The following is a 24,757-nucleotide window of genomic DNA, read 5'->3' on the forward strand; positions in this document are numbered from 1 at the left end:
TTTTCGCGGAGAGAGGCTTTTCGCGGCTACAAGTGGCTTCCCATACGACTCATGGCGGTTCCTCTTCATTGCCACGATCGCGGAAGCACGATCGTGGTTGGCGGCTTCCTAACGACTACGTCACATCGTTTAACCAATCATGCTTCGCTTCTAGGTGGCGTTCGAAGAACACTCGTTTGTTTAATTCGTTCTAAGCTGGAAATTTAGTCATTTTGGAGAGGCGATGTGCCGTACTTCGAACGACTGAATGACATGCTTAAAAAAATATTGCATTAGAGTGTAAACATTAAATTGGACTTCGGCGGACACTGGCAATGGAAAAGGAGCTTTCATGTGTGTGTGTGTGAGTTCGTATTCTTCGCAGAGTTTCCGTGAGTTCGTAACACGAAGCCAACCATAGCACAGCTACATATTCCTACACAGCTGTGTTATGTGTAGGGTTCGGCGTTTTCGGCATTTATTCCTGGGGAGACTCGACGGGTGTTTTGTCGGCATTTATATGTTTTGTGAAATTTAAAACGGTTACGCCAAAGAGAGGATGTCGAAAAATCGCTACAAGGACTCATACAAGGAGTGCAACTCAGTAGTGGGACATTGAGGACACGAAGAATTTCCTTTCCTTTGTTGGAGGGTTCCACGTGTACTTGAACCCTCTTGACCTACTGACAAAAGTGTGGTGGTGGTGGTGATAGGGCTTGCCGTTGTCGGCCTCGCGTATGTGGGCAACGTCACGACTCACGCCCTGGGGGAATGTGCGTCCTGGGCCGACTTCTAAGGGAACTGTGCCGACATATGTCTGTCACGGAGGGGAAAAACTCCAATCGGGTATCGGCATTTTCGGCATGTTGCACCATATGCAAGAGTACAATTCGGAGTTTTTCGGAATATGCCGGATTTCCATAAAAATATTCGGTCGGTGTTTTTCGGTATTTTTCGGCAAATACCGAAAATACGGAACCCTAGTTACGTGTGTCTTTTTCCGTACAAAAATGTACGCGAAATCCCTTAGAGGTCGAAGGGTGTAGCGCATTTTTAACACACCGACACTTTGCCGACGAACTTGTGGAACTTAGAACATGTGGCGAGTTGCTCAACAAACCTCTTCCGCATAGCTGGAGCCCTCCTTTTTACGGAATACGCTTCGAGGCTTTCTCTCCTCAGCTGGGCGAAATGCGCAAACAAAGGCGTGAGCTTATTCATGCACCTTTCGAAAGACGCCTACGCTTTGTTTAGTAAACCCTGGGCGCCTTTTACGTAAACTTAAGATCCTCATCCTCCAGAGAATGCGTGCTGTGTCATATAGGGAAGGGCTTCGAAGGTGATTAATACGTGAGACGCGCAGAAAAAATTGCGTTCCGTGAGCAAGTTGGGAAGTGGTAAGCGCACGGAATGCTGATCCGACACGGACGAGCAGCGCCCTCTATAGATAAGTAATGCGTCGCACTTTTCCCGTGTCGTCTGCTAAAGAAAAAAAAATGATGCGGCGGTCCTTCTTTTTTTTTTTTTTTTAATTCCGTGTTAGCGAGGATGGATGCGGAGGGAGGACTGCCCTCTGGAAACCCTTCAACCAGGGGAGTCACTTTTTTGACATCCGCAGTCCCCAAAGGTCTGCTTCTTCGAGAAACTTCCTCATTGTGCGTATGTTAACCAGGCTCCGTCTCTCACTTGCGTTTATATTCCTCGCGTTCAACGCAGAAAAGCGAACGCTCGGATAACGCTCAGAAACGTGAATAATTCTTCTCCCATAGCAACTCTTTTTTTTTTCTTCTTTTCCTTCTTTCCACGTGCCATTAGACTATGGAATTGTTTACACTCATCCATCGCCTCAGTTGTAAATCATTCATCATTCAAAACTGCTCTCCGCTCTCTTTTTTTTTCCTTTGTAGTATTACCAATCAATGCTATTCTCGTTATGCAACTAGTTGTTTGTGATATTGTATTACTTTTGCAGTGTTAATCCATTTCCTGTCTTTTTTTTCTTCTTTTTTTTTACTGTTCTGTAATCATTTTCATTTCTGTTATGCGTTCTCCACGTAATGCCGCAAGGCCCTTGGAGCACCGCAATAAATAAATAAATAAATAAAAGGCAGGAAACCGAAGGCGGTGAAAGCGAAAACTGTTACATTGAAGGTCAAACAAACATGAAGCCTCCATTTTTCACTGGAGTCCGTTTTTCTCGCCAAACTGAGTGGATGTCAGCACCAGCGCGTTTTTCGCAGGAACCCTATCCGTATGGTAAACATTCCTATATAACGACCTGTTCGCGTGTAAAACTCGAAAGATCTGAGACTTTGTGTCTTGGCTTCGCCAAGGCATCTAGACGTCCCACGTCTTTTCACTCAGAACGAATGTTGACGAAATGCGATTGCCTAGCAATGACAATAGCGTGAAACGGAGCAGACGATCCATCTAGGTTGGTGACGTACGTGTATGGAGGATAGTAATTTAATCGTTTTTCGTTATTATTATTGTATTATTTTTAATAATCTGCTATCACACATTGTATTATATTGTTACCGATTTCTTGTAATCGGTAACGTAGTTTGTTATTACGATATTATACGGTGGCTAACATTGAACAAATTATAGACGTAACGCAATTATTATTTTTTTCCTAAATTAGACAAACCTTTTCTGGCGCTTAAAAATTCACCAAAACGACACGATGCGTTCGTAAAAGTTATTTCGCTTCAGGCAAATGGGGCCATATTACGTTTAGGACTTTCCGTTCCTATTATTGCGCAGAGAGCCCATAAAAGTGCACAATGGGCTTTCTAAATGAACTTAGGAAACTTCGACGTTCTCGCTTCATTTGCTTTTACCATAACGTGATTGTCGAAATGCATATACTCGGCGAGATTACATTATTGATTCATTAACTTAGTTGTCGCACTTCTTTTTCACGGTAGGTTGCGCCGTGGCTGGTAAGAAAAGGAAGCGTTATGCACTGTGGCGAAAAAAAAAAAAAGACAGCGCCAGCGGCTATACTGCGTAAAGTTTGTTCTTCCTGCATACACGCGCAGTATGCAGACAAAGCACGCTTTACAGGACACCACGCCTTCGAGAACTCGTCCTATAGCCTGTGACTTTCCACTAGTGATTTAGAGGCCCTCCGTCACAGGAAGGTGAAATGAAAGTGCGGGAAGCATTCCCGTTCAATGCCCCGTGCCTTCCGGTATTTCCCAGAGTCCAAAAAAGCGGACTCGTGGATTTGTAATGAAGCGCAGAGTGCCGGAGAGAAATACCCCGGAAATCATTAACTCCGCTAGACTGCGTCAGTCATTAATCATTAGACAGCTCCAGAAACTGTCTTAGCGTCGCCTTTAGCATCACTCTCCTCCGCTTTTCGACCCGACTTTTCTTCAACAACATTTTCCCGAAACCACAGTGATTGTAAATAACAATATAACCCTATACTAAATAGTACACTCTAACAAGAGAACACGCTCAGGAATAGGAATCTCTACACCTTCTTGTGTCGATCTGGATATACGTTAATTGATGCAAATGAGCATTGCAGGGTGTTCTGGACGGTGTATGTGGTGACGGTCTCTCTCTCTCTCTCTGATAATGGTGCCGAAACGCCACGCGAATTACTGGAGGCGCTTCCGTGCAATCTCATGAAATGCACAACAAGAGCAGACGCCGGATGTTGAGAGTACGGTGGAATTCCCTCTCTGGATAAACGCGAAAACGTCACGCTGTAACCGGCCAATCATGGCACGCCTTCTCGAAGACGCCGAGCAGGCGAGCAAGGAAACAATCGTCTGCAAAGCCAATCGACTGCGCACTGCCGTTTGATTGGCGTGCGAAAGTAGATCACCGTGAATTTTTTGCTAGTGGATCTCCTCTAGCTGCAGTGGCAATGGTAACCTATAAAACTCGTTTAATATCTGCGCATTTTTAGGGACATAAAATTGGCCAAATAGACCGTCGAACACTGTCAAACGTACTTGTTTTATACACACACGTTTCCGGAGGCTACAGTCACTTCAACGTGCGCTGGAAAGCAATCTCCGACACACGGTGCGGGAAGTTATGTTTACCTCCCTCGCACCATTACCGCCCTAGGCAGAGATCGAACCCGCGACCTTGGACGTAGCAAACCATCGCGGTGTTGCTTAACCCCGGGTTGCTTAACACCGTGTTGTTGATCGCCACAGTCCAATAAACAAGAAAAGAGGCGCCCGGCTGATAACCTCAACAAATGGGTCGTATATTCCTGAGTAGTACCGATGATTTCCCGTACAGACACGTGACGTTAATTGATGCAAATGAGCATTGCAGGGTGTTCTGACGGTGTATGTGGTGACGGTCTCTCTCTCTCTCTGATAATGGTACCGAAACGCCACGCGAATTACTGGAGGCGCTTCCGTGCAATTTGATGAAATGCACAACAAGAGCAGACGCCGGATGTTGAGAGTACGGCGGAATTCCCTCTCTGGATAAACGCGAAAACGTCACGCTGTAACCGGCCAATCATGGCACGCCTTCTCGAAGACGCGGAGCACGTGACGACGTTGCTCCGTGCCATCTTCTATCTCTGCCGCTTTCAACATGGCCGTTTATCCCAGCACTCCACCCTTAGCATATCCACTTCTCCTACCAACCCGAAGCTCGCTCGACGCGGCAAAAAATAAAAGCAACCTCTTCGCATACCGGACGACGAGGACACAGCCGTGCAGGAATACCTCGCAGCCGCACGCGAGGGTACAAGAACGAAATCGATGAATAGAGAATGCTCACGTGTCGCGGCTCTCGAAAACACCGCTAAGGGGTCACGCAGAGGATGCCGTGGGCTCTACTTACATGCCTTTACGGGAAAATGGGACGCTCAGGGAAGAATGGCACGGCAATATATTGGGTAAAGGGGAGTGTCGAGAGTAAAATGATGCAGAAAGAATAGAAGGTCACGAGAGCATTTGGTCGGCATATTTACTCGTGATGGCAGACATCATGAACATCATTCAGTGTCACGTCATTGAGAATAATATGATGCTGTGATACGATCTGAAATTAGTTTTGTATTTATTTATTTACAAATACAAACTTGAGCATCGCATCATATCGAAGCCCATTACTTAACATCATATCATTCTCCGTTATGTGATGGTGAATGATGTTCGTGATGGTGAATGATGTTCGTGATGGTCGTTAGTGAATTTTCCATGTGCTCGTGAAAGTCGAAGTGGGATGATGGGCTTTGAAGTTGAATTCCAATGATAGGTTTTGAAGTAGAAGGATCGTGTCGTTGATGTCGAATGATTGCTTGTGATGTTGATGGGTTATGATATTGTGAAGTGACGAGCTGTGAGTAAAGGCCCATCATGAGGCGACGTCTAATGAATTTCTAGAAAAGTGCCGACCTATGCACATGAGTGGCTCTTTCACTTCACTTTCTGATTCCTTTAAATTCCGCGTGGTAGCAACCGCGACGCAGCTGTCGCTATAAACGGTGTACAGACTTGGACATAAGGAGGACAGCAGAAAGGAACGTGTGCATGGAGGTCAGTACACACATTGGGTCGACTTCATTGGGAACTGTGCCAACATCCATCCGGGTAACCCGGGAAAAGTCAGAAGGACGTACAGAACTATACTGGAAACGTGCGCGATATTAGGCCTACTGTATCGATCATGGCGGTAAAGTTGCCGAGATTAACCGAGTATTATCCATACCAGCGACATTCTCCAGAATACTCCACCGGAAGACACGCTACACGTCATACTTTTCTGATGCCACGTGAGCGCGAGTGCTCAATGTCGCGTCTTCAGTTAGCAGACGACAGCTAGCAGACAACAGGACCGATGGTGTCGTCTGCTATGCGCGCAGTACGCCACTACGATACTTTGGCGCTGTAGCGAATATACTCGACATAAGACGCAGCGGAACTTCCGCATATATAACAGTTTCTTCGCTTTTTCTTCCCTTGCGGAATATTCCGTGGGGGATGTCGCTCGTATTACACAGTATTATGAAAGCTGTCCTCCACTGCAATAGGTCAGCGCCAACAAACATCCGTAAAGAAGGCTGAGAGAGATCATTGCAGCCTCACGACCATCGTCAGAGCTTCATCATCATCATCAGCGCATCGCCCGCGAAGTATCGATGAAGATAGTGGGTTGTTCTTCGTCTTCTTCTTGCCGCAGGGAATGGCCATCATCCGCGTCGAAATGGGCTAATCTTAAGAGCCTCCATTAGCAGATAAGAAGCTATACTTAAGGTAGACGTTATGAAAGCTTCGCACGCGCTGCGTGGAATCGACGGCAGATGTTCGTAAGATTGATTCGTGTTTCATTGTGACGGCGATGGGAAAGTTGCAAGTTGTTCCCTCAGGTATGTGAGGCTCGTTAAGTACAGCACACGTTGTTCTATGTTTGTTTTCCCCTTAGGTTCTCACGCAAAAGGAGGAGGAGCACGTTAATGCTTGCTTGGGCTCAACAGTCCTAATTGTTGATTCAGTCCTCTGCAATTTACTTTGTAATCAATAAGTGCCCCGGTTTGTTCGTTTGTGTGTGAATGTAAGAGAACGATTGAGGAAAACGTAAGAGTTGAAAGCGCCGGGAGTGAATACGCGTACGTCTTCTCGAACGAGACTTGGTATATTCACGAGCACAGCTGACCGGGAATCAGAGAGGTGTGTGTTCGATTCTCACCACTGGTGCTCTCTTACGTTATCTTCATATATTATAGAAGCAAAAAAAAAGAAAAAAAAAACACTCTAGAATGTGCACGAGTAGTGGAGATTTAAGAGTGCGTATCTAACCTCTGTCAGGACCGATTACGGCTAGAGATTCCAACATGTAATACATGGAATCTTCAAGTATTGCCTTCTCCACCGATATGTACACTCTTATAAATGAACTTCACCGCACAGCACACTCCTAGCCAACCATCATCTCGAATGATATCGTTATCTGCCCTGGTTTGTTGAAAACGGGAGGCGTACGCCTTTTTTTTGTGACAATTATGAACAGCGTAAGTGTCACAAAAAAAAACGAGTACGCCTCTAGTTTTTAACAAATCAGGGCAGATAACGATATTATTCGAGATGACGGTTGGTTAGGAGCGTGCTATGCGGTGAAGTTCATTTCTAAGAGTGTATGTACAGCAATGCACTCTAAAAACAGAACTTCACCGCATAGCACGCTGTCCACCAACCATTGCAAAGAATGATAGGATTATCGCTTCTGATTCGAACAGAGAGGGGGGCGTACGCCTTTTTGTGGCAATTTGGATATATGAAAACTGCCACAAAAAAGGCGTACGCCCCCCTCTCTCTTCGAATCAGAAGCGATAACCCTATCATTCGTGGCAATGGTTGGCGCACAGCGTGCTATGCGGCGAAGTTCTGTTTTTAGAGTGTGCACTCTTAAAAATGAACTTCACCACATAGCACGCTCCTAGCCAACCATCACCCCGAATGACAACGTTCTCGCTCTAGATTTGTTGAAAACGGGAGGAGGAGCCTATTTTGTGCCATTATGCACGGCACAAAATAGGCTCCTCCTCCCGTTTTCAACAAATCAGGGGCGAGAACGTTGTCATTCGGAATGATGTTTGGCTAGGAGCGTGCTATGTGGTGAAGTTCATTTCTAAGAGTGTGGTAGCACACTGAAAAGTGAAACATTGATAAGTCGCGCCTGGCCAAGGAAAGATAAAGACCGGAGCACGCGAGGGCCGGACTGAATCTGATAAAAAAAAAATTTATCACAACTGGCATTATTCACGAGCCCCTGACAATAGCTCCCTCTGGCGTCATTATCATTCCGCTTTCCACGGTGTGTCCCCCAACCGCAGATCTCGCTCGACTCCTTTCTGGTGATAATGGCGTTGAAAACGCTAATTCGGGACACAGGCATTCCGTATGCGAGGAGAAAGTAAAGTGGGAGCCCTTCTAAGCCCATTAGCAGCGCCAAACCCGAAGCCGGCGAGCGAGCGGCCGTAAATTCGCATTCTGAACAGATTGCTTGCACGTGTCGTTGAATAACGTCGAGATTCTGAATGTGCATGAAGCAGGGGGGGGGGGGGGGGGCAGGACGGAGCGGGATTAAAGAACAGCTCGTTGGGTGGTAGCCAAGGTCCTGCAGAAGACTGCACTCTTAAAAATGAACTTCACCGCATAGCACGCTCCTAGCCAACCATTATCTCGAATGATATCGTTATCTGCCCTGTTGAAAACGGGAGGCGTACGCCTTTTTTGTGACAATTTTGTGAACAGCATAAGTGTCACAAAAATGGCGTACGCCTCCCGTTTTCAACAAATCAAAGGGCAGGTAACGATATCATTCGAGATAATGGTTAGCTACACTCTTAAAAATGAACTTCACCACATAGCACGCTCCTAGCCAACCATCACCCCGAATGACAACGTTCTCGCCCCTGATTTGTTGAAAACGGGAGGAGGAGGAGCCTATTTTGTCCCATTATGCACGGCACAAAATAGGCTCCTCCTCCTCCCGTTTTCAACAAATCAGGGGCGAGAACGTTGTCATTCGGGGTGATGGTTGGCTAGGAGCGTGCTATGTGGTGAAGTTCATTTTTAAGAGTGTAGGAGCGTGCTATGCGGTGAAGTTCATTTTTAAGAGTGTGAGAGGTAGTGGGTTCGAGTCCTACCACCGGCTGTGCAGTCTCAGGTTTTCCCTGCGTTTTCCCGCAGATTTTCGTGACGAATGTCGGCGCACAGTTCCCCTTGAAGTCGGCCCAGGACGCATACTAACCCCCCTCTGTCCCTCACTCCTTCCTGCTGTCCTCTCTCCGTCTGTCCACATCTGCACGCCGCGCTCATAGCCACAGTTGCTTCGCGGCGCTAACGCTGAATAACAACTTCACGTATCTTAAAACCGTATTCTAAAAAGCGCTGTACACGGGGTTAATCAACTTTATCCTGATTCTTTGTTACCATTTTCTGCGTAATATGTTTATATATACCTCTATCTATTGCCAGTGGAATAATACCCTCTGTCACACGGGGTGTCTTCAATTATCATTGAAACACATGGTGACTGAACGTGCGTTTAGCGCCATCAAGCGGGTAACGCATCAACCTGTCAGGGAGCATTAGATGCAACGTTGCTTGAGAAGTTGTCGCGTTACCCGCTTGATGGCGCTAAGCGTATGTTCAATAGCTATTGATTTCAATAGTCATTGAAGACAGCCCGTGTGTGATAAGAGAGAAGAGACGTCCAGCAACGATTTTCGCCAATGACCGAGAGAGTGCAGTAGTGTCACCGAAGCCTGCACGCGTGCCAGCTCAGCTTGAGGTTTAAATTATAGGAGGGGCCACCCTCCACTCCACGAGGACGTCTCCTCCATTTGCATTCCATCTGCATAGTATTCGCATCTGCTAGGGCATGAGCCCCTCTTATGCCGAACAAGTGTTTTGGATTAGGTATCTCACAATGCGCTGAATTTTGAGACATATATCGCTGTACGAAGCGTTCGAATTAATGCGTTAACGGAAGGTCAGTAGGTGTCCTGCATGTTCTTACAGCCACTCCGCTGCACCGAGTACACGCTTAGAAATGAACTTCACCACATAGCACGCTCCTAGCCAACCATCATCTCGAATGATATCGTTATCTGCCCTGATTTGTTGAAAACGGGAGGCGTACGCCTTTTTCTTTTGTGACAATTATGAACAGCATAAGTGTCACAAAAAGGCGTACGCCTTCCGTTTCCAACAAATCAGGGCAGATAACGATATCATTCGAGATTATGGTTGGCTAAGCGCGTGCTATGCGGTGAAGTTCATTCCTAAGAGTGTAGTACGAGGTACACCCACAAGGAGGACCACATCTCCATTTTGTTATTTTTCATCCAATCCAATCCAAGTCAAGGAAAGAAACCGAAATGAAGAGCACGCAGTGAACACCAGCGATAATAGTATAAGACAATCATCTTGTTTGCAGGAGTTCTTCTTTGTTTTATGCTTCAAGGATGGGTATGCGCCAATGCGTCAATCAGTGGAAAGCGATCGTCCCAACCCTTATGCTACGGGAGCTGGTCTGTGACAAAATGACACAGCGCATTACGTGGTAAAGTTCCGGTTTAGGAGTACGCGCGCACAGAACAGTCTATGAAGACAGTCCCTAATCACCCCCCTTTTCTCCCTAACTCTAATGAGCGTATACTGACACCGATCACGCCGCAGAGCAGGCGCGCGTGAACATTAAACAGTGCCTCACTAAGCGTCTTCTATATACATCCCCGTTCATGCGCCGCGCATAAGGTAGTTTATTTGAGCCGTTAGCCTTCAAACGAAGAGTAGCGAAGCCAGAGCGATGGCCCCTACCAGCTCCCCCCCTCTGGGCCTAATGACGAAAGCCGAACGATTTCTCACACCCCAGCAATTAGCGACTCCGAAGAAGCGTTTAATGAGATGTGCGGCCAAATCCAGACGCGGCTGAAGGAACCGAGCCGGTCCCGGAAAAAGTCCCTAAAGGGAATCTGCCCGGGAAGCGACGTTTGATATGTAGTAGGGATTCATTTATTGCGTCAGACGCTGCAGTCGTACGAGAAAAGGGAAGAAACAAAAAAGGGGATGTGAAGGATGGGATTCGGGAATAGGGACTGGTTTAATCATGACGAAAGAAGGTTGTATAAACACCGGAGATGGAAATTAATTAAATGTGCGGTTCGTGTACGCAACAGACGTGTGTCGGTGTAAACGTGTAGTCACGTATAACTAGGGCCTGACTTTTTAGGGTTAAACCCGTATTCGCCCGATATTTACCCCCCGAACGAAATCTGTAAAATTCGGGTTTAACCCGAATCTACCCGAAAACATCCGGGTTGCGTGGCACACTCATAAGCGTGCATTAAAATAAAGTTTGATAACATTGCTAAACATTAGTTCCATGTTAAGACAAATTTTTATTAAACAAAAAAAAATCACCCGAATACACCCGAATTCCTGACGACAGAATATGCCGTAACGGGATTTAACCCGAATACACCCGAATTTTCAAATGAAAAATATCACCCGATATTTAACCCCCGAATTTGGCCAAAAATAAAACCCGAAAAAGTCAGGCCCTACGTATAACACGTAGAATAGTTGTACACTCTAGAAAGGGGTGGGGGTTACTTTGGAAGCAATTACAGCTTCTAGTTCCCTAGTTTGCAACCGAAATTTACTCCACCAGCACTGCAAACTTATGATAAACAACTGTGCATAAAGTAGGGAAAGAGAATAACGGTCGTTGCAATTCATCTAATCCCCCAAAAGGACCTGAACTACTCTTTTCTTTTATCATTCGAGACGAAAAACAATACGGGATTATTTTGTAACGCGTCATTACGCGAACCCTTTACTCTGCCGAACGCAACAACACAATGTTTGAAGCTCCGAAGCATTCATCATATCGCGAGCTTACAACACATTGCTGCAGCAACACTCCAGAAGCGCACTAATTCTTTTCGACGCCCCCTTTTTATTTTTACCACCTTTCCAACACACAAACCCTCAGCAGCAGCGACTGTCTAAATCCAATTACACGCACGGTAAACACACATACGCTTCGCCAATCACCACGCAACAACCTTCAGTGCGCAACCAATCGTGACCCTCCACTGTCTCTCACCCCTTCATCCTTTTTTTTATATACATATCCCGTTCCCGACCCGTACCTTCCCTTTTTCCCCTTTTCTCGCAACAAGTACAGCGTGCCACGTAAGACGCGCCTCTCCCAGAAAAACATCTCCTGTCACGAAAAGCGACCAACCTGTTTTTTTTTTTTTATGTACAATTTATGTTCGTCTCGTATATCCCTATAGCGTGTCACGAAGAACAAATTATAGGGTTGGTACAGAGGTCCCTTTCTTCCCGTTTCTTTCCTCTTCTTTTTACCGTTTATGGCTTCAGTGGCGTCACGTAGGCGTGCGTACCACGCACTCATGTTGGGCGTTGTCCGTCTCCGAACGTCGCGGCAAATCGAGTCAATTAGCTGTTATTGCCAGCCCGGTACTTCCCTTCTTTCCCTTTTTTTTCCAGTCCTTCCCGACGGCAGGTGAAAAATTAAGCCTACGTAACTTCTCCCCCCCCGGATTCGTGTCTGCTGAAGAGGACAGCGTGGAAGCGGTTTTCCCTTGTTGCGTGTTACGATCTCCTCGACAGAAATAAAGGGAAATGAAGGGCAGTGCAAGGATATAGGGAAATAGGGATGTTGATGGCGGCACTGCCTGATGTCGGGGTCAGTCTTGGGTAAGTTACTTCTAAAAAGTAACTGAGTTACAGTTATAGTTACTTTCTCGGTCAAGTAACTGGTTACAGTTACAGTGACTGAGAGAAAGTAAATTAGTTACATTACAGTTACTTTTTATAAAAATGACCATGAGAGGGCGATACAATCGTTAAAAACGTACATTTATTTACATTTACGTAAGTGCGATAAAAGTAATTTTTGCACTTAACCAGAAGCTGTATAAGTCAATATGTGGCTCTCCCACAGGGAAAAATATGACATGTGTACGCACGTAAGCAAGGATCGACATTTATTCGAGTAACTAGTTATATTTTGCAGTTACATTCAGAGAAACAGTAACTAGTTACAGTTAAAAGCTACTTTTCCTCAAATGAAACTAGTTACTGTAACTAGTTAACCCCAAAAGTAACTAGTTACAGTTACAAGTTAAAAGTAACTTAGTCACTACCAAAGACTGGTCGGGGTCGTGATTTTTCTTCCGCTGCTTATAATAATGTGACTTTGATGCTTCTTCGCCCAGTTTTACTGTGCGCACGATGATGTCCTAGACTCGTGGTTACTCGTTGGTCGTGTCCTAGACTCGTGGTTGAATAGTTACTGAGATATTATCGAAACGCAATGGAAGTATGCAGTGCACACAATGACAATACAACAGTAACCAAGAAGTCCCACTGACGGTACGTATCGCTACGCTGTTCAATACGCGTTTAATTAAAACCCTTATTCGGGTGTCATTACAATTTTATTTACATTTCAGAAATATTTTTTCTTTACTTTACATTAAAAGTAGAACACTCTGACACTGAAGCTTTCTAAAGATTTAATATGAACAAGCTTTCGCGTGGTGGACCACGCCTTCATGAGGTAAAAGAAGACTTTCTTCTATCCTTCCTTCTTTCTCTTCTTTGTTGTCTTTTTGTACCTGATGACTGCGTGGTCCACCACACGAAAGCTTGCACATATTCAGTCTTTAGAAAGTTTCAGCGTCATTTTTTTTTTAGCGTTCATAAGCCATCTCGGACTGGACTCACACTTGTACACACGTTTACCTTAAAAACCCAACTATCGAAAATAAGAAAACGCGCATTAATCGACAAAAACTAGACCCTATCGTTAATTCCACTCTCCTCCGAAGGAGCGGTGGGAAATGGATACTATCATCGCTTCAACGCCCAGGAGCCATCAATTTTCATTTATATATATAGAGAGAGAGAAAAAAAAAGGGGGAGAGGGGAGAAGATAACAGCGTTGTGGGAGTGAGGATAACCGTGACAAATCACTTCTGGACCTTTGCCAGCTGGAGCCTTCTGGCCTTGGCACACATTTTGACTTGTAAGCTATTTTGGATGGCGCGACTAGCATGACCCACGAGACGGGTTCATATTTTGGGACGCATCCCCCGCGATATGTCACTGTCATTGCATCAACACGGCATCAACAACGACTCTTAACGCGCGGTAAAGATGAATATAACTACGAACTCTTTCTTTCTTTTTTTATTATTACGCTTTATCGCCGCGATGCAGCTGGGGATATGAGGACGTTACGGATGAATCGTCACTCGGGACGATATCGTTGTCTTTCCTGATTTGTCGAAAATCGGAAGTGTGCGCTTCTCTCTCTATCTATCTCTCTCTTTGTATCGAACAACATATATCTGAACTGATAACAAGAAAGGTGAACGTTTCTTGATTTCAAGAAACGAAGAAAGAGAATGTATGATCTGAATGACAGTTGAATCTGAGCGTGGTATGCCGCGAAGTCCCGTTTATTAGATCCCGCGTTGGCGCCGCGTAACAACTGTGGCCACGAGCGGCGTACAGACGTGAACAGATGGAGAGAGGACAGCAGGAAGAAGTGTGGGGGGTTAGTATGCACCCTGGGCCGACTTCAGGGGGGAACCGCGCCGACATTCCTGTGGAAAGTCTGCCGCGCGGAAAGCTTCTAAATACGCGTGAGTAGAGACAACCCGAACGTGAGAACCGAAAATCGACGACAACACACTTACTACCAGTGATGGCCAGTAGTTAACTACATGTAGTTAAACTACTAGTTAAACTACCTGATTGTAGTTAAAAAGTAGTTATCAACTACTTGGAGAAATGTGGTCTGCAACAACTAATTAAACTACTATTTTGAGTAGTTAACTACAGTAGTTAGGTTACTGCAGGCGCCAACTACTTCCGATTTTGCCGCAAGATTTACGGCCGGATTGTGCTTCAGATATTTACCTCGAGCTACTTGTTTGGTGAGAACGGAGGTGCAGAGCAATTGTGCCGTGCATGCGTACTAAATATTCACTGTTATCACTGCTTGTGATTCATATTTAGGTGTCTAAGAACGCTATAGAATGGGATTGATGCTGATGGACAACGTTAAGTAGTTATAGATATAGTTAAACTACATTGCAGTAGTTAAAGAAGTAGTTTTAACTACCTCCCCTGAAAAGTAGTTGAACTACTAGTTAAACTACTCAGTTGCAAAGTAGTTAGTAGTTATAGTTAAACTACTGTAGAAGTAGTTAGTGGCCATGACTGCTTACTACGTTGCCAGTACAGTGAACCCTCGTTATTGACCATGGTCGTTCCCGAAAATTTTGGTCATAATGCGGAATTGTCATATTAACGGGGGGAATTTGCAGCGGTTTCACTGCATTGTTCCCCAAGAGTATGGTCGTAAAGCGCGTATGTCAGATTATCGGGGGTCAGATTAACGAGGGTTCACTGTATGTCACTATACGCATATACCTGCGCTCCATAGACACTCATCCAAAAGCAAATCCACACGCTTGTCATTGCGTTGCCCAAACACAAAACAACACACACACACACAAAGACACGATTGCATCCGATTCTGTGAGCTGTCATTCCTTATCATGTACCATGTCCTGAAGTGACAGGAATACCATAGTAACAGCGTAGCGGCAAGCCTAGACACAGTTGTTGCGACCCCGATTTGTCTTTTGCAATCAGTATGCACGTCGACAACGATTTCTGTAAGCTATTTTTACACCCGTTCCATAATGAACTCTCTTCCACGAGGACGACATTTACCCCAGCGCGGGGCCTGCACGGGAATACTAAATCCGTAATATAAAATAAAAAGTACGTCGGCTTGCCGCGGTCACTATATAACAGAAGCTAGCCAGCAGCAGCGTTCGCTCGACCCCGTAAAGAAGGGTAATTTTACTTAGACCCCGAGGGGCATAAATGTTAGTTGTTCATCTTGGTTTCGTACGTGTACTGTCCGCCTACGCGGGCAGGCGGTGAATGGTCAACAAACGTCACGTGGTTTGTCCCAGGAGTGCTATATATATAAGGGTCGTAGGCAGTAACGATGCTTTGTGTTAGTCGAGCAGTGTTGTTTAAAAAGAAAGAAAAAAAAAGTTGAATGTGAAATGAGAAAGAGAAGAGAGTTGGGGTGACAGGTGACAGTTTCTTTTATGTTCTCTCTCTCTCTTTTTTTTTTCCTTCGTCGTTTGTGGAATGTTTGTGTTGTTGAGCAGTTAAGTTTCGACGCTAAATCTTTACGTCGCCTAATGAATCCCTAGGGACGTCCCCAGGAGGACCTTAAAAAAGAGAGGAAGAAAAACGGGGAGAGCTTTACGTCACGCGATTCAGGTTTATGAGCAAACGCCTGTTAAGTTCCGTGACGCACGAAAGCGTGTCACGGCATGTCCGAATTATCCCAGATTTGTCCCGATACCATATCGTCATGACTTTATTGGATTTCATTAGTATTTTATTGCCTGTTTATACCCAGGCCCTATATACGTAGCGCGTGAGCTTATAACTTTTTTTTTTAATGGATACTCGTTAGATAAATTATATAAAATTCCTTGTTTTTTCGTTTTCTTTTCTCTCTTTTTTTTTTCTTGTTACGAGGACGCTGATTTTAACTCCACGCGATTCTGAACTACCACCCAGCTTCGGCTCCAGGGGTTTCATTTTTATTCTTCAGCACCGTCTGTCACGGCGCGATGCTCAGAAGTGCGGCCAGCGCAACACGCATATAGGTGTACCTTCGTTCCGCTGCCACCTCTTTCCCGTCCCGTGTCTCAGCGAGAGATGAAAACAGGAGACATATTATCCCGTCCGAAACCGGACACGAGAAATAGACATGTGGAGAAAAAGAAAGTAAGTGTTCTGGAACATATTAGACAAAATGCCTCGATCAAAAAGACTGCACTTGACAAAAGACAGGCAGCTCTATATTGATCTCGTCTTAATAATTGATCCGCTTTGCTCTCCATGCCAAAGGCGGTCGATTGCACTACAGGTCCCCTTACGGTATTTTTATATGCAGCGCTGCATGGACCGCCTGCCTAGAGTTATAGGAGATTTCCACGTCTGTTTTTCTTTCTTCTTCTTCTTCTTCGCAGTAGGATCGATTTCGTACTTGGAAAAATCGGAGAAAACACGCCAGATGGCAGATTTAAGCCAGGACACATATAAGACCTAGATAAGTATATCGTGTGAGTTGCACCGTCTAAGATATATTCTCCTTGTCAGAACTAGAGAGTTAGCTTTAATAACGCGTGCTCATTAAACTCGGAATTAGACGAGACTAATTAGCGTAATAATCAGCGCTGGACGGCGTATGTCTTTTCTCTTACCTATATAATGAGGTCTACAATACGGTATACCGTATGCGAGGTTTTTGTTCGTTATTACGCGCCGAGGAATATGTTCATGTTCAATAGGAAGAAGTATCTTTTAAATCTGTTCCGCATTCCTTTCTATGTCCGCAATGTTCCCGTTTGTAGAGGTCGTGCGTTCAATGGTTGGGCGATAGTGGTACAGCTTGGGACAAAAGTTTACGGAACACCGGGGTGTCACACTTCTCCATCGGAGCGACATCCTGGCAGCAAACAGCCGCGGACACACATACTGAGAGATGGATAGAATATACGGTCACCCGTTTCTTATTCGATCTCTTCCTGACAGCTAGTAGGGGACCGCTCCGATGAAGAAATACACCAGTGCCGTGTTCCGTAAACTTTTGTCCCAAGCTGTACGCTGGGGTGCACGTTAACCGTAGCCATCAGCGCTCAAAAAAAGAAAAAAAGAAAGAAAGGAGGAAAGAAATAAGAAAAAAAGAAACACGGACAAAAAGACGGGACATATATTTACTGTACGGACGCGTATTGGTTGATACAGTGACGATGACGCATGTGAAGACGCTCTTAGTGTTATACCGTTATTTGTTTTTTAACGTCCGTTTTATATTAGCGCCGCGAAGCAACCGTGGCTATGAGCAGCATACAGACGTGAACAGATGGAGAGAGGACAGCAGGGGTATTAGTATGCGTCCTGGGCCGACTTCAGGGGGAACTGTGCCGACATTCGCCCGGAAAAGTCTGCCGAAAAACCCAGGGAAAGCCTCAGACAGCACAACAGCCGGCTCTCAGTCTCTCGGCGTAGAAAGCGATCATCCTAACCACTATGCCACGAGAGCTGGTAGTGTTAATTAGCTCGTGACGTGTGCGTCATTCTTCCTGCGCGTGTTCATTGGTTGGACTTTAAATAATTTAAATAAGGGGAAAAGAGTGAGGGAAGGAGGTTTGAAGGTGGACCATGTGGCGTTCCGGCATGATCTCAGCATCGACGACAAAAGGAGTCATTAAGACCAGAAAACGGGCTATAGTTAGTGAGTGACTTTTTCGGGTTAAACCCGATTCCGCCCGGTTATTCCCCCCGAACTGACCTCCGACCAATTCGGGTTAAACCCGATTTCTCCCCGAATTCCAGTCACTATGAAATCCTCAAGTAACGTTTACACTTGAAGACGAACAAAGGTCGCCATGTGTAACACATGTAAGAGTGGGTCACTTACGTTACCAGCAATACACCCATGTGTGTCAACGCTGTCTATGCCTTCGGGGATTACAACTGGAAGGTCACGATCCCGCAAAAAAAAAAAGAGTGATTAGGAAAGGACTTAATAGACAAGAGAAGAAACAAAAACACCCGATAACACAATTATCGCCCGATTTCTCCCCGAATTACAGATTCAAAAATAGCGCCCGAATTTTAGTCCCCGAATCTGAGAAGGGCATTTAACCCGAAAAAGTCACTCCCTACACTCTTAAAAATGAACTTCACCACATAGCACGCTCCTAGCCAACCACCATCTCGAATGACAACGTTCTCGCCCCTGATTTGTTGAAAACGGGAGGAGGAGCCTATTTTGTGCCATTATGCACGGCACAAAATAGGCTCCTCCTCCCGTTTTCAACAAATCAGGGTCGAGAACGTTGTCATTCGGGATGGTGGTTGACTAGGAGCGTGCTATGTGGTGAAGTTCATTTTTAAGAGTGTAGCTATAGTTCGTGACTATCCATAACGGCAGCATCCGATATAAGACAGGGACAGTAAGAAACGAAGACCTCGGCGCTCCTGTCCTTGTTTCTTACTGTCCCTGTCTTATATCGGGTGCTGCCTTCATGGACAAAATGAGACTTTGTCTTCAAAGCCATATACCCAAACAAACGATGACGACGTGTCTAGCCAATTGTACTGCCCTTTTACTCGTCATGCGCAGATAGACATAATGCCTCTCTCTGCCTTCAGTCTCGAGGAAATATTACCTTCTTCGGACACACACCAACTTGCTTGCATCGTACTTTGATGTTCAACGTGCTTTGTGTGTTTCGAGTGCACAAAAAAAAAAAAAAAAAAAAAAAAAGAAGCCATGGAGACTTCTGCCTTCCACGGCTCCTGCGACACCTGGAGGCACGATCCCTCTGCGTGAAAACCACGAAGATACCGTCTCCCTAGGGCCGACGACAGGATGATTCCGACGCCACCATCAATGGGGGTTGAGTGTCGCCCCCCGGCGATGAAACTCGCCATTCAGCATCTCACAATAAAGTTGTTGTTTGACAGGATTCCGGGTCCTAACCATAGCGGTAACCATGACAACCGTCTTCACCGGTAGGTGCCGTTAGCCGCGCATCAACGCCTGAGGGAGTTCTTCATCATACATATAAAGCTGGCACCAGTACGAAGGCACATAGTAGGAGGAGGCAGGCAAGCTGGTCAAACCCAACGCAAACCCGCGATAACTGTGGTCTGAATTTTTATTTTTTATTATTTTTTTAAATAGGAAAATGGCCTTTTTTTTTTTCTTCTTCAATTACAGTGATGGGCGATATATAGGGCTCCGAGTTTTCGGAGTCTTCATTTTGGAAAATTCGGAGGCTGTTTATCGGAGTTTCTCAGAGAAATTACAAAGTCTGAAAAATGAACGACGTCGCGATTTCGGAGTATTTCGGAGTAGTCATCGTAGAGACAATGCAAGGAAAGAACTGTAAGAGTGACTGAGACCACACGACATAGCGCACGGATGTTTTAATACCCAGAGCTAAGTAAAAACGAGCGTATTTGCACAAATTGTGAACGGTGCCCAGGCTCAAAATGAGTAGCAGCTGTGAGGAACACAGAACTGTTCTGTGCCAAACTAGCCCAGTGCCCGTCACGAGGATCGAGGATGCATATAGAATAGATGGGACAAGTGTATGTACTATATATCCTCCTTTTGGACCATTCATTGCGTGGATCAGTTTGGATTCGAAAAGTAGGTGTGGAAGAAGGGGGACAAAGGAAGAAGGAAACAGGAAAAACCGTAAGGCCGCCACGTGGGCCTTGGAAACATCGGAGTTTATCGGATAAATCCGATTTTTTTTGCCAAAAAAAAAACAAAAAAACATCGGAGGGAGTTTATCGGAGTTTGTCGGATAAATCCAAAAAGTCGGAAGCCTAGCGACATATAATTGGTTAAGTGGGCCACCTCATGGCCGCATTAGCGACCTCCTTTAGTTAATTTTCACTAATGAGCTTTTTAATAGACCTCTAACCGAGAAACGTCATCGTGACGTTGGTAGACAGACTGAAACCGAAACAAATCGGAAGGGGGAGGGCTGGGTTCCACGAATGGGCACTTGTTCGCTGCCTCCCATTTGAAAGAAGAGTAAGGACCGAAGGTCCCGTCCCTTTCAGGGACCATCATAATCCCCTCAAGACCGTAGCTTTCGGGCGCTACCTTGTTCGCCTCTAACCTTGAACGTAGTTCAACTCTACCAAATTGGGGGCGCTGTCGAACACTATGACGTCATTTGTTTACAAACAAGGAGAGGTCTATTGCGAAGGATCGGACTTCGGCCCAATGGTAACCTCTGTTACCCTCGGCGAAACTGATGCCGTTTTCGCGTACTTTTTCCTTTCCCGTATGAGTTATGAAAGCTGTGCGTAGGAGCGCCGACGAAAGAAGGCAGAGATTGCGAGACGGCGGCGCCAAGCTGAGTCGGAGGAAGCCCGAAAGGCTCATTTGGCGGGGTATAGACGTTGGTGATGAGGTATAAACATGGTAGTTTAGTCCTGGTTTATACCTTCGTTATACCTCTTGATGCGAGGCAGAACAAGCAGCACCTCTTGATCTCCCCTTCGCATCTATGGGCAAGGGGGGAAAACGCGCTTTCAAGTAACTGTTGCCAGGTTGAAGTTGCTCGAAAAGTTTTACGAGTCGCTAAACATTTAGCGAGGTTATATACGACGGCGATGCTTTCCACTCCGAGAGCCATCTGGAAAGGGCTTACTTTGGCAGGTACGAGAAAAAGAGTGAGAGAAGTAAATGGGAGAGGGAAGAGATAGCTGACACGTATCAGCGTAAGAGGGCGCACGAATCGAGGAAGATGGCGAAACATGACCTCATGCATATGCAATGCACTTCCACCCGGTACTGCTGCCTTTTCAAGAGGGCTTTTTTCCTGTCAAGTATAGCGCATGCATCCTTTTTTTTACTTGTGCTTTCTGTTTTATGCCTTTGGACCCACACGTGTTCTGACTTCTCCTGATGCGACTCAACAGTGGAAAATCCTACGCGTGATGGAATGAAAATGAAGTGAAAGACGACCCGAAAGGTTAAAGATTGGAAAGGAGTTTTCAGCTTTGCTATTCCGGTCTCGTCCTTGCGAAATCAAACGAATTTTTTACTTATTTATTTCTCTATTTATACGCGTGATATAAACATATATGTATAAATATCTAAATTATATATTTATTTATTTATTTATATACATTATAAATTTTGGCCCCGCAGGAGAGGCTTTGGAATAAGACGAACGTGGGTGACAGGCAGAAAATAAATTAGATACGACAGCGAGGAAAATTGTATCCAAGGTGTAATGTAAGGAGTAATGTTTGTAAGGAAGTATGTATGTATGTAATGTGTGCAGAAAAACGGTACATCAGCAGTACGTAGCACACATTACGTCAACCATATCACGCAAAACGTTTACTTTTTGCTGCATGTTCTGGCGCGCGACTGTCATGTCGTTCACAACCAGTAACAACATTAGCAACCCTTTCAAACGAAAACGCGTGTTGCAGGTCCGTTATCCTCAATCTGTCATCCTCATATGTGTCCGTAGGCATCCAAACTGACATCCGGAAATATTCCTGTAAATCGTGCTTTGCCTACAGAGCACCAGTGATTGCAGGCAAAGCCAACTTTACATTGATCAATCTTTTTACTTCTTCTGATATTTGAGGTTCGATTGAAGCCAATGCGTATCAGAGGCAATCAGTAAATGAACATGGGAAGTCAAAGAAAATGTAACTAATGGCTCGAATGTGATATGTATGCAGGTGCGGCGATCGGTCGGGCGCGGTCGGCGCCGGAACCAGACACCAGCGTGATGTGGAACGAGACAAGCGACGGCAACGGGACGCTCCTGGGAGAGGCCTGGTGGAGGAACCGCGTGCAGGTACACCCATTCTCTCTCTCTTTCTCTCTCTCTCTCTCACTCTCTCTCTCTCTGTGAAAATGGGTGTTATACAGGGGGTTTATTTTTATTTATTTTTTTCTTCGCCGAGTTTTTATTTATTTATTTTTTTCCTTTTTTAAGAATTGCATTAGAACACTTTTACCGGCCTCGGTGGCTCAGTCGGTAGCGTGTTCGCCTTCTGATCCCGAGATCGCGGGTTCGAACCCGGCCGAGGACGCCAGCAACTTGGTGGCGGCAGGGTACAAGTTGCTTAGACACGCCGTCTTCCGCGAGGGACGTTAAATACGGGGTGCCGTGTGATGAGCTTTCATCGCACGTTAAAGAACCCTCAGGTGGGCAAAAGCAATCCACAGACCGACCGCTGTGGCGTCGCTCATGATCTCAGTTGTCTCGCGATGTAAACACCCAATTATTATTATTATTATTATTAGAACACTTTGAATTTTGTCATTAGCTTACCCGACCTGGCGGTCATTTGGGAATAAGGTTGATTGTGCAGTGAGATGGCTAATGAACATCTTCTGGGAAGATGTCGGGCGACATGTATCCTCTCGGGTTGACTTCTGGGTGGATAGCGGCATTCCTCCTCACTGAGAACAGCGTACATTCTTAGAAATGAACTTCACCGCATAGCACGCGCTTAGCAAACCATCATTTCGAATGATATCGTTATCTGCCCCGATTTGTTGAAAACGGGAGGCGTACGCCTTTTTTGTGACGCTTACGCTGTTCGTAATTGTCACACAAAAAAGGCGTACGCCTCCCGTTTTCAACAAATCAGGGCAGATAACGATATCATTCGAGATGATGGTTGGCTAGGAGCGTGCTATGCGGTGAAGTTCATTTCTAAGCGTCATAGTATGCATGAGATGACTGGGAGTCAGGGACCCCAGGTGACTTCGGAATGCTAGTGCACCCTAGTGGTATCACGTGACCTCACGTTCTTTGGGTGACCACTCGGGTGAAAGACCTGTACTTAAAAATAGGGGCCGTACCTTGTAGGTAAATGAACCATAATAACTATAGCCGACACAGTTTAACTGACACCTGCGTGTGACACCGTCCAAGTTCTTGGACCGAATTGAACTGGAAGATGTTTCGGCGCCGCTACACGAGACTGGCTGGCGTGTGACAGAGGTTTTTTGAGCAACTCGGTCGCATGCTTTTTTTTTTTTTTTTTGCAGGTTGCTTCTCCAGACTGGCCCGAGCTTCGTTCTCACGTGCAGTGGTTGTGGCCCGTGCATGCGTATGGACTGGCCTGCCTCTTTCTAGGCCTGGCCGTTACTACGTTCCTCACTGGCCTCGGCCTGCGCGCCCAGCTGTCCGCTCGTCCCCACCTGTCCTCCCTCAACGTCTTCCTCCTCCTACTGGGCCTCACACGATGCCTGTGCCTCTTCCTAGACCCCTACGGCTCAAAGCAGGTATTTATAAGGTGGATCATCGGGTTCGGTGGATCTGTGGTTAGCGCGATACCCCATATATTGTCGGTGACAACTTTTAAGTCCTACAATTGGGACCGCCCACTCATCCGTGGAAAGCTCCTGCGATTGGCTACCAGCCTTTGCGCGACGCCCCCGCTTCGCGATGTAGTGCCGTCTCCCTCTCATCCTCGCCTCTCTTTCTCTGTATCTCTCCCTCTCATTCTCTCCTCTCTATCTCGGTATCTCTCTCTCCCTCTCTCTATCTCGGTATCTCTCTCTCCCTCTCTCTATCTCGGTATCTCTCTCTCCCTCTCTCTATCAGTATCTCTCTCTCCCTCTCCCCAGTCCCCACTTGGCCGCGGCGCACTACACTGTTAAAAATGAATTTCACCGCACAGCACGCTCCTAGCCAACCATCATCTCGAATGATATCGTTATCTTCCCTGATTTGTTGAAAACGGGGGGCGTACGCCTTTTCTGTGACAATTATGAACTGTTCATAATTGTCACAAAAAAAGGCGTGCGCCCCCTGTTTTCAACAAATCAGGGAAGATAACGATATCATTCGAGATGATGGTTGGCTAGGAGCGTGCTATGCGGTGAAGTTCATTTTTTAGAGTGTAGTTTTAGTAGAAAGTTTAGAGAATGAGGAAAATGGGATCCGTGTCAAGTACAGTCGTCAAAGCGAAACAAAAAAACAAAACAAAAAAAAATAAAAACACCACTGAAACTATCCACATTTACGTTTAAAAATCGAGGAGCCGCCTGAAGAAGCCCAGGCTCTGTGCGAAAGCGTGTGTTTTAATAAATGTAGATAGCTTCGGTGGTGTTTTTTCTTCTAGTTCCAGTATATAGTTAAGGTCTGGAGCAACGCCACCTAGATACAGAAGGCCTGCTTATTACCTCCTCTCCCTCCTCCGCTACGTGGACACATAAAGTCAGAATTCGTCTGCTACACTGCGATGCGCCGTTCTGCGAATAGACGAGTCCAGAAAATCCCAGAATGCTTAGCGTCGCTTTGAACTGTGGGAGTTTACTAATACGAAAGAAACGGGTGACCTCCCCAAACTGTTCCTATTTCTGCCCTACACTCTTAGAAATGAACTTCACTGCATAGCACCCTCCTAGCCAACCATAATCTCGAACGATATCATAATATGCCCGGACTTGTTGAAAACGGGAGGAGTACGTCATTTTTGTGACACTTATGTTGTTCATAAGTGTCACAAAAAAGGCGTACGCCTCCCATTTTCAACAAATAAGGGCAGATAACGACATCATTCGAGATTAAGGTTGGCTAGGAGCGTGCTATGCGGTGAAGTTCATTTTTAAGAGTGTACCA

At 45.7% G+C, this 24,757-nt stretch overlaps 2 protein-coding genes across 2 annotated transcripts in view; one reads left to right on the top strand and one right to left on the bottom strand.

The window, feature by feature from the left end:
- The window catches only part of LOC135369903 (uncharacterized), a 74,561-nt gene that overhangs the window by 40,795 nt on the left and 9,009 nt on the right, over positions 1–24,757 (bottom strand). The gene's annotated exons all lie outside the window — the stretch shown is intronic.
- Positions 1–24,757, top strand: part of LOC135369908 (uncharacterized) — a 65,436-nt gene that overhangs the window by 27,520 nt on the left and 13,159 nt on the right. The window contains exons 2-3 of the mRNA XM_064603501.1: positions 21,855–21,973; positions 23,179–23,415. Coding sequence (XP_064459571.1) covers positions 21,905–21,973; positions 23,179–23,415 — 306 coding nt within the window. The 5' untranslated portion in view covers positions 21,855–21,904. The remainder of the gene's footprint in view (positions 1–21,854; positions 21,974–23,178; positions 23,416–24,757) is intronic.

This window comes from Ornithodoros turicata, chromosome 10 (assembly GCF_037126465.1).
Source record: "Ornithodoros turicata isolate Travis chromosome 10, ASM3712646v1, whole genome shotgun sequence".
Taxonomy (NCBI): Eukaryota; Metazoa; Arthropoda; class Arachnida; order Ixodida; family Argasidae; genus Ornithodoros; species Ornithodoros turicata.